The sequence below is a fragment of the Dermacentor albipictus genome, chromosome 2 (genome assembly GCF_038994185.2).
Source record: "Dermacentor albipictus isolate Rhodes 1998 colony chromosome 2, USDA_Dalb.pri_finalv2, whole genome shotgun sequence".
NCBI classification, from domain to species: domain Eukaryota; kingdom Metazoa; phylum Arthropoda; class Arachnida; order Ixodida; family Ixodidae; genus Dermacentor; species Dermacentor albipictus.
In genome coordinates this window covers 404,050-414,459 of record NC_091822.1, presented here as the reverse complement: position 1 = coordinate 414,459, position 10,410 = coordinate 404,050, and the positions used below count along the sequence as shown (strand labels likewise).

The following is a 10,410-nucleotide window of genomic DNA, read 5'->3' as shown; positions in this document are numbered from 1 at the left end:
TTGACGATGTATTGTGGAAGATGTGACTTGGCTGTACCGTGGCCTAAAAATAGTCGCTGTAGAGTGCGCAAAATTTACTTGCTATAAAATTATGGCGATGACAGATGACGAATACTATGAACATTAAAATCCATCGTAAAAGAATGATGCAGAATAGAAAATATATGAGATGGTAAAAATGCCTGGAGCACTGTTGCCTAGCCAGAGCCCTTGAAACACAAGGGCCTAGAGGCACGTGCTACATGAAAGAACTATCACAGCGCCATCCTCTGAAAAGAGGAGACGCTACGAACATGTGGGGCTAACAACATGCAACACAACATCTTTCAGATAACTTAGGACTGCGTTAGTGTCGAAGAGCGGTTCTGGGCCGAGTAACATTATAGGATGAAGGGGAATATGCTGCCGGTATGCTAACGGAAAATGTTTCTTTCTGTCAGATTCGGCTTTCCGACACTCCACGAGGACATGGAGGACGGTCAGCCTCTCTCTGCATCTCCCACAGGCTGGAGGCTCACTTCCGGTGAGTAGGAAATTATGAGCGCAAGTGTGTAAGATTAATTGTAGAAACTGGGCAAATCCTATCGGCCGCTGACCAATGTATCGGCAAACTATCACTATCATTGTCCGTGAGGAAGTTAGATTATTTGCGCATGCCATGAAAGTTGACTGCATTTGCAATGGGTCATTTACGTTTCTTGGTGTTTTCTTGTTGTACCAGTTTTAGACAGTGTGGCTCTACTGAGCCATATATACAGTCGACTTCCATTAATTTGATAATCTTTCTGGGGTTTTACTTGCCAAAACCAGTTCTGATTATGAGGCATGCCCATCAATTCGATCCTGAGGGGACCATTGAGACTGGTCGAATTAAACAAAAGGCATAAAAAACATTGAAACATGCCATTGCTTCACTTTGCAGTATTTGCCTTTAAAATTAACTTTGGCCGCGTTTCAGTTTAGCGCTACACCTGCAACCATCAACAGCTACGAACTCGCCCAGTTTACTATTTTTCTTATTGTTAGCTTCACTGCAATACAGCCACGTTATGCATAGAACCATACCAAGCAGGGAAAGGTGCCATTGTTGCAAGACAGCACGTGTTCCCTAATTTACATACATGCACATGTGCAGTCTCCAGTCACAGTATGAGCACCAAGACGCCTAATAGGTGTATGGGTAGGCCTTCAGAGTTTGATATATTCATACTCTATTGTTGGCTTTTGACATCTCCTCAGCTTAACGCAGTTTTTTCAACTTACTGCCTTCCTTTTTGCTAGCTTTCCCAAAACACAATTGTTTTCCACTTCTCTGTGCACGGCACATTTACTTAAAGAAGACGTACTAGGCCTCATTAACGGTCTCATATACAAGACATGCATGGAAGCTGAAAAAAAGGACTCAAATCACTACTGAAACGTAAGAAACAGCTCTGAATGGCTGCCACTATGCTTATTAGGTGGCTAGGTTCTCCTACTGTGACAGGAAACTGCATGACTGTATAATCAAGGAACACGTGCGATGTCCTGTGACAGTGGCCCTTTTCCATTCTCGGTATGCTTCACCACAGTAAGTTGCATATGCTTCAGCGCATAACACGGCTGTATTTGGGCGAATCTGACCAGTGAGGTTCGAATTATCCGACGAAGGCCAATTTTGAGATTGAAATAACAGAAATTTGGGCTCACAGAAATGTATTTCATTAAATAAAAAACGATCATCAGCAAACAACTTTATTTAAAAGGGGTGACTGACTACTTCTATATCATTATTACATATTAAAAATGACAAGAGGCCAAGCATGCTGCTTTGAGGAACACTGGAAGTAACTGGCACTTCATGGGAAGGGCAATCGCTTATGCTGACGAATTGTTTGTGCTTAGTTAAGTATGCAGAGATTCAGCCAATTAAGTATGGCAGAAGATTTGCAATTTGGAGCTTCTCAATTAGTTTAGAGTGTCAAACAAGCTCAAATGCTTTTCTGTCTGCACTACAGGAATATAACATTAATCTGGCCAGGCTTATCAAGAATCCTACACTCTAAGAAAAAAGAGAGTAAAAAGTGAGTCACGGCAACTTGACTCTCTTTTTTCTTCCGAAGACCCACTTTTACGCGAGTAGAGTCAGAAAACAAGAGTCAACATTTGCGCATGGGTCGTTTGACTCTCAATAGCACGCGAAGAGTCGTCGTGGAAAATCGCCATTCTCTGATATTTGAGATGAGTCAGGCGAGAGAAAGATTTTAATGCAGGAGAAGAAATACCAGATAAACTCTTCTGTTTTAGGCAGGCCCTCGGGTTTCTGTCCTGGTTGTAATGCGGTGTATCATTCTTTCATCCTTGTCATGTTCTGCAATTACTTCGAAGTCTATATATTGATTTTCCTTGACCATGTTTGTTGATACCTCGCACGCTTAAGCGATAGCTGGTTTCCTATGCTAAGGAAGACCTGGATTTGACAAACTAGATTCTGACCATAAGTAAATCTAAAAAAAAAGTATTGGCTACTAAAGAGAGCACAGCAACGAGATAACAAGTTCAGTAGGCGCCCTCAACAGTGTCGATTGTAAGTGTAATTCCACGACTTAAAATTAAATTTTGAAGATTTAAGTTCAAAAATCAAGATCTTGTTATGAGGCGCACGGTAATGGAAAGCTGCAGATTTATTTTCAGCAGCTCGGGTTATTTAACGTGTACGGAATCCACGGTATACGCGCATTTTCGCCTTCTGACCCCGTTGGAATGTGACTGCCGCGGTTGTGGTTGGACCCGTCACCTCGAGCTCAGCAGCGCAACACCAAAGCCACTGGGCTACCGCAGTGCGTTGCGTTCCGCGACCAGAAGCAAATATTAGTGTACGCAACACTGCTTTGGAACCACCTAGAAATATAAAAACAATAATACAGCAGTTTCACCCCAATGCTGCATGAACCACTGCACGAACTATTGCACGAACCAAGGTTCGTAGTTTCATCGGCTGAATAAACTGCAGTAAACATTCACTTACTCCCTAAATTAGCAAGCACTGGGTCACGCGCGCACGTGCAAACTTCAACAGATCTCGCTCAATGACGGCGAACACTGGTTGTCACAGCGTTGGCGTGATGAAGGGCGCGAGCAGAGCGGACCGAACGCTTCTGCTGCCTCTTCCTTCAAAGCGCCTCCGAAAATTTGCGCTATCTGAGCACACTCTTACCTATGCTCTTACCCCCCCCCCCCCCCCCCCCACTCCGGGCCGGGCTAGAGCAACGGCTAGAGGAGGAGAAGCGCGCTAAACTAGCGCCTCCCTCTCCCGGCTTGCGCGCGTTTTATCACGTGGCCTCCTTAGATACTTGACTTGGGGCGCCCATCCAGCCCGGCTCAGCCTCGAACACTTCCTTTAACGCGCACAGTCAACGGCGCGGGATGGGATCTTATCGCACTTGACTTTATACGTAAGCTCGGACGGTTGTGCCCATATAACTGCTATCGCAAAATTCGCAATAAACAGAAAATTTTACTGAGGACCAACAACGCTGCTGCTCCACACGTCGTGATACAGCGGTGAACGATATTTCGGGAAAATGTGTTGCTAAATCTCCGTCAAACACTACGCTCGCATTTGGTGACAGCGGAACGCAGTCGCAAGAATTTGTGGAGGAAATACCGGAGTTCTGGCAGCTTCAGGTGCACTAGATTATTCAGTAACGTCGGCGGCTTTGTAGTTATGCCTTACATCAGAGCAAACTGAACTCGACAGGGATCAAGGCAGCCGCACCGTTATAGCTAAGCAAATTAAGAACAATTACGCCGCGTCTTCCCACTTCGACCATGCTCCGACAGCCCAACGATAGATATTTCAAACGTAACCGCACTGGGACGAGCAAATTTTGCTTCTGCGAAGTGAAAGTAGCGGGTATTTCAGGACGCGTGTTGAATTCACAGCTGTTTCATTCGTGAACATTGCTTACGTGACGTAAAATTATCAGTGAGCAAAACAGTTTTTGTTTCAACGCAAGGAAAGAAAACCGAAACTAGTTGTGCGGATTCAAATGATCCAAAGCCGAAGCCGTCAATAGCATGACGCCATTTTTCAGTTGTGTTGCATCTCGCGCGTACGTTGTCGTCGAGTGGTGGTTCTTTATTCTATGGAGTGGTTCTGAAAGCGCTGTGTTAGGGGTGGCTGCAACCAGGCGTTGCGGCAAGTTACGGTGGGAACTTCTGTCCGTGCTGTGTGATTGCGACGAGGACGACTGCCGCCAGCAGCGGCGTGTCGCCGATTTCGTCTTTGCCGACATCAAGTGCAGCTCGCCGGACCGTCCTAAGCGCCGCAAGTGTTGCGTTTTGCACTGCATCTTCCTTGTGATATGGGAGATCGCAACGCAGAGACGACCAGATGCATACGAAAGACTACCAGCGGAGAGTGACCTGTGCCATATTTCTCTTAGCCTCTCAGGTAAGCATATCAGCTTTTGTTCAGAGTTTACAAACGGCGCGTAATCGGCCCTTCCGGCACGGCTACATTTTGCGCCACGTTTCTCTTGGCAGTTCACAGACGTTTCTTAGGCATGCGTGGGCGTATGTATGCGAAAATACTACTGGCAGACGGAAGCCTCAGGAGAGCATCTGAAATTATAGCAAAGCTGTACTGCCATAGATGAACACCGTTCTTAACGACTCCAATGACGAGTGGCCTGTCGCATCGAAAAATCCGTAGAATACCAAGTACTGCGTAACTTGAAATGTAGAAACAATACTAGCACCAGTGTGACTTTCGCTGGCGAAGACAGGTTGTAGAAAAAACAGTTATCTATTCTGAAGATTTACTAGCGCTTTAGGTATATTACCGCGAATAATAAAAACGCTACCACGCTGTATGGAAGTGTCAGGCGATGTGGCAGCACAGATATTTTCGTAGCAGTAAGGCGGCTGCATGCACGAGCGAACAGACACAACCCTTTAAAAGCGCTGAAACAGAACAAATTAAATGTGCATTTGGCGTCATGTCGGAAACACATTGGCTTACAGTATAAGCCGATGTATAATGCTATTATTTTTTGTCATCTTTATTCTCACGGTTGTAAATATTTAAAAGCATGAATTTGCTGCAACGTTTATATAGTAAATCCTACTAGGCGCACAAAACCTGGCTGTGTTGTGTAGAGAATTTGTGCTATTCCTACTGGATTTTCTATTTTGAGTCCGGTGTTTTATGAAAAAGAGGGCCTTTTTATTTGTAGTCTTATGTTAGTGCAGATATTTGGCAAGCAGAAATGAGTTGATTGCAAAGTTGTATCTCCCGGTGAGATGCATATGAACCCAACTTTATCCCGTCTTGGTTATTGTAAGGTGCATATAACAATTTTAAGTATATACAGCCGTAGTTGGCTTAGTCACTGTAGCGTATTTTGTAAAAGTAGAATGCTATGATTATTTTACTGTTTTCATGCAGAAATACCTTTTTTTCTTGTACCAAGAAACGCTCACATCATTGAATGAAATGAGGTGTGGTGTATTTTTCTATTAATTTAATAAAGGAAATTTCGTCTGCGGTGTATCAGAGATTAGTTTACTTTCTTTTACTAAACAATGCATTATCTCCTCTGCTATTGCTGTTGTTCTGTGTATCTTTGTAATTTTGAAATGCACTTTATTTTATGTATTCAAGAAATGGCAACATCCAGAAGAAGACGCCATCTTACCCAGCACGTTATGGGTGAGACAGATCGTAGCAGGCACTTTTGCATATCTCATTAGCATATGATGCTATTTGTTTTAATTTTTGTGTCCACTTTCCTGGCCTTTTTCATTTTAGCATTATTGTGCAAAGGGTAATACTTTTACATCGAGATAGAGTAATTGTCCAAAGGAGACACATGGCTGGAGGAGACGACACACAAAAGCCTCCTTTGTTCGTATGTCTATGTTACGCAGTTACTCTGTTGTTATCTACCAACAAGCCCAAGTTCTTCGTCAGCTACATTTACTAATTCTCCGTTATTACAATTTTATTGATACAACATTGAAAGTACAGAGGTTCACAGGAAGACAGAGACTTGAAATGATAAGAGCCGTAGAACAAGGAGCATCGCTGGAGCCAATGTTTCGACAAAGAGAAGGAGATAAGTTTTCTTGCCAAACATTGGCTCCAGTGAGAGAGAGAGACAACTTCATGTAGTCGCCTGCAGAACGACACCATGACTAAATGGCGCCATGATGCGGGCCCAGACGTCTTCTCAGTGGGTGGTCTCTACTCAACTCCAGCGCGTGTTACTCCCGCGGTCGGTCGCCCTGAGGGGCACCGTTCCGTCGGTTTCGCTCGGCCGTTGTCTTTCAAGAGCCGCCGAGACCTGCTGGACGGCCCAGTAAAATTTCTTGTTCTATCACTATTTACGATTAAAAGACAGCATTAGTGCTCTTGCTGAAGTATTATGCATTATGGAATAAACATTTGCAGGGTTAAATGTCAGGAATGTGAAATTTCTTGTGTATTTTAATGCTACAGCGAAAGCCAGAAAAACAAGATATAGAGAACCACATTGTTATTTGTCACTACCCAGTTTGGCCAGCTTCATTCAGAGCTTGCACTTTGTTGCATTAACGACCACTGGAATTCAATAATTGAATTGCTTCGTGATTTACTTATATTCAGAGATATTGAACTTGTTTTAATGCAGCTTAACATAGTGCATGTAAAAAATATACAATGACATTTTAAGAGGCTTGCAGTTGACTAGCAAATCACTTGATGGTATGAGCTCAGGTTACCATTGAGCTTCCACGCACAAATCGGATGCACATTTTTTTTTCATTGCTTGGATTTTCATAAACATAAGTACCATTTCTTCTTTGTCGATGTTCTAGTTGTGTTGTAGGACCTAACTGTTTACATTTATTTGTATTGGTATCCATGTTACACAGACAGCTGAATTTTTCTTGTAAACTGTGACATGGTAGGACTAAGAGCGTTTGTGCAAATTTGCTGCAGGTACGCTCTGGTGGCTCCCGCCCCTTCATCCTACGACCACCGTGTCCTCACTACGTTCACTAGGGAGTTCGAAGCCTTTGGCGGCTCCTGCCACTGCGTCCTGCCACCACTGTGTCCTGACTACGTCCACTAGGGAGTTGGCAGCCTTCGTGATGATGCCAAGCAGGCTGGAAGCCGACAGAAGGATTGAGGTAAATACATGTAACTAAGTGGCAAGTTTTTGAGTGAAGTGGCTTGTAGCCACTCAGCAATAAAAGAATTAACTTCGAAGCAGTTTAGACTCCCTGCTATCGGTGCAGGAATGCTCAAGTCCACCCATTTTGCCTTAGCCACCAAGAGGCTATGTGGATTAGATGAAATGCGATGCAAATTTTGAAACTAGTAGGAGACCACTTGTACAATTTTTTTTCTTGCTTGACACAAAACTGCTTTGATAAAGCTTTAGGAATTTAAAAACAATACAGTGTACTTTCATACATGTTATTGGGCATAAATTTACTAGGACTGCCTCAATAGTAAGTATGCTGATAAACTTACACCAAAACTGACTTTTTTTGCTAGTTAATCCTCATCTCTGTGCACTGCTGCATAATTTATCTTCCTGAAACCAGTTTTTGCGTGCAGCACAAGTCCTAAATATGTGGATTACATAAATTTGCAGCTTTTGCTGTAAGCGAGTTCTATGAAAATAAAGTTAATAGGCCATTTTGTTCATTTTTAATGACCCATAATAAACTGAGCAGTGGCTAATAAGCAGTTCAGTTTTTGGTGTAAGGCCTCTCTTTATTGTCCTGAAAAATTTGGCCCCCTTAATGAAGGAACCAATTTTTTGGCTATGCCTTTTATGATGCATAGTTTGGTGCGTTACACAAGTATTTCTTGAAATTAACATTTGTCCTATATTGAAGGGCCTCCAGTTTTTCGAAAACAAATTTCAAGTGGTCGTGTGCCAGGTCGGGACAGCTCGCATGAAATAGCCTACTTACAGAAGTAGGGAGGGCCATACCCGCCGTGGTTGCTCAGTGGCTATGGTGTTGGGCTGCTGAGCACGAGGTCGCAGGATTGAACCCCGGCCACGGCGGCCGCATTTCGAGGGGGGCGAAAAGGGAAAACACCTGTGTACTTAGATTAAGGTGCACATTAAAGAACCTCAGGTGGCCGAACTCTCCGGTGTCCTCCACTACGGCGTGCCTCATAATCAGAAAGTGGTTTTGGCACATAAAACCCCATTGTTTGAATTTTTTTATGGAGGGCCCAGTACACTTGACTTTATGTTAAGATACTATTATTGATCTACAAAAGACGGAATGAAACATTCCGTCCTATAAGCAGCTCTTCACATTCATTTACACTTTTGCACATCTGTATACCTCAAGTCTGGTGACTTGTGTCTGTTTTCATTATCTGCTATGTGCAGATGGTAAACTTCAGGTTTGCCCTATGATGGAGAATATTTTGTTGCTTATAGATATGGATCTGTGTTTTTCAGGTTGCCTCGAAATTTTACCCAAGCCGTGCCACACACTTGGGCCAGGCCTCTTGCAAACGACGTATAACCAGGCTCAACGCATGATGTCGAGTGAGTCCGGAGATCGAGGCAACCTGCTGTGCAACCAGCGTGCAACCTTTGGTGACCCTCAACATGTTCCATCTATTGCACAGCTGCACTCAGCTTCCCCCTATCCAAACCGCATCACCAGCTGTGGTCACTCATCGAACCATGGATGAATGTTGGGGTGGAGTGATTTGAAGAGACATTCTTTTTGTCTCTTCAAATCCTTAGCAAATACTTGTGTTATTATAATTAATATGTGTCTTTAGTGCCTAGTTTTTAATGGTTCCTTTCTATTAGAATTCTCGCCATCGATTCCTGCTATTATAATGTATGTCTGTCTTTATGCCCAGTTTTTCATAGTTCTTTTGTACTTGTCTATGTAATTGATAGGTTCATACTTCTTGTTATACAGAGGGCTAAAATGCAAACTTACGGCATTTTTTTCTTCCTTTTGAGAATCTACAGCACTGCAAAGTGTTCAAGAAATGTAGCCCAACGCGGGCTCTGGTGCAGGAAAAATTTAAGAGCAATATAGAGTACTTATTTCAAACACCCATTATTTTTGGAAAAGTAATGAATATAGGAGCACAAAAAAGAAAATATTAAACTAGAGAAACATGAGTTCCCCTCATAAGTCTGATAATGATGTGACTTCCCTTCACTGCAAAGATACCAGTAATATACTCGCATACAAGGTTTGAAACAAGAAAGCTATGATGCCCTTGGCATTTCTCAGTGCCTATTTGTCACTCTGACGAATGTCAAAGGCATCGTAGGTTTCATGTACACATTGGTTGTGTTACACTTTTGAGTATTGCATTTCTCAAACACAAAGGTTTACAGCAGTGCTTTAAATAGCAAATGCATTTCCTAATTTATTAGTGCAAGAGGAACAGTACAGATTATGTAAAAATTATTTTACAGACTATATGTCCATGGATGCACGCTTCTGATGACATAGCAGTGACGTGGTCGTGGGATGAATGACTTTATTTCAGATTTAAATATTGGCTTCCAGGTCTGGGTTAGTCTCCTACACTGAATAGTCTAGGTCAGAGCCCATTTACTAGAGAAAGTGAATTAAACTAGGAATTATAAACATCAAAAGATCTTGTTTAGGAAATTAATGTGACAATCAGCAAGGTTCTTTGGGCATTCATCTCCAAATTTGTAGGATATATTTTATGTCTGGTTTCATTGTTGTGAGAACAAATATTTGTTTATTGTCACACTAGAGTTGGCTGCCCCATTTGTATACAACCCCTTTACAGGCTAAAAATTCAGTGTGTTATTCTATTTACTCGCATAATGATCGCACTTATTTTCAAATTGACTCAAATTCAGGGGTGCGATCATTACGCTGGGTAAATTTGCCACAAAAAGAAAAAAAATATATCCTCTGCCATTTGCTACGGGATGACAACAGGTCGACAAAGAGGTGGCTGCCTCTGTATGTACTGCGGGACACAAAAAAAAAAAAACATGGTGGCTGGCAGAGCAAGCCGTACACGCCGAACACGATTTTTTTTTCTTTTCGTGAGTACATTACGTGCATTCAAACAGTTTCTTCCGTATCAGTATTGAATAATATCGGCAAGTTTGCGGCAATAACATAGCCATGTCCACTCTGAGGGGACAGAAACAGATGGGCGCGCTTAGCTGCCTGTGACATAGGAACACATGGCGGGCATGCTGCGGAAACTGCAGCATTTGTCTTCACCACTATCCTAATATGGCACGTTTCCGCTAAGGGTGGGTGAATATCTTAGCTGCGTTACAAACATCGGCGAATGAGTAGGGTACACTTCTAACGTATCAGTGTAAACGTGGCTGCTATCATTGCCGCTCGCGATTTGTTGCGTGCCCACAAGTACAGACGAGAAGAAAC

General features: G+C 42.9%; 1 protein-coding gene across 1 annotated transcript; it reads left to right on the top strand.

Moving 5' to 3' along the window:
- The first annotated feature begins 468 nt into the window (after positions 1-468).
- Positions 469-8,853, top strand: LOC139055301 (uncharacterized). The gene is made up of 4 exons (XM_070532747.1): positions 469-523; positions 4,157-4,435; positions 6,968-7,158; positions 8,457-8,853. The coding sequence occupies exons 1-4, from the start codon at positions 469-471 to the stop codon at positions 8,538-8,540; spliced, it is 609 nt and encodes a 202-aa protein (XP_070388848.1). The 3' UTR covers positions 8,541-8,853.
- Positions 8,854-10,410: the final 1,557 nt, after the last annotated feature.

Bases quoted from the DNA above. Each gene is read 5' to 3' on its own strand.
- LOC139055301 (XM_070532747.1), top strand. From the start codon at position 469: ATGGAGGACGGTCAGCCTCTCTCTGCATCTCCCACAGGCTGGAGGCTC. The intron at 524-4,156 runs GTGAGTAGGAAA...GCGCTGTGTTAG, and splicing joins AGGCTGGAGGCTCACTTCCG to GGGTGGCTGCAACCAGGCGT. The intron at 7,159-8,456 runs GTAAATACATGT...TGTGTTTTTCAG, and splicing joins AAGCCGACAGAAGGATTGAG to GTTGCCTCGAAATTTTACCC.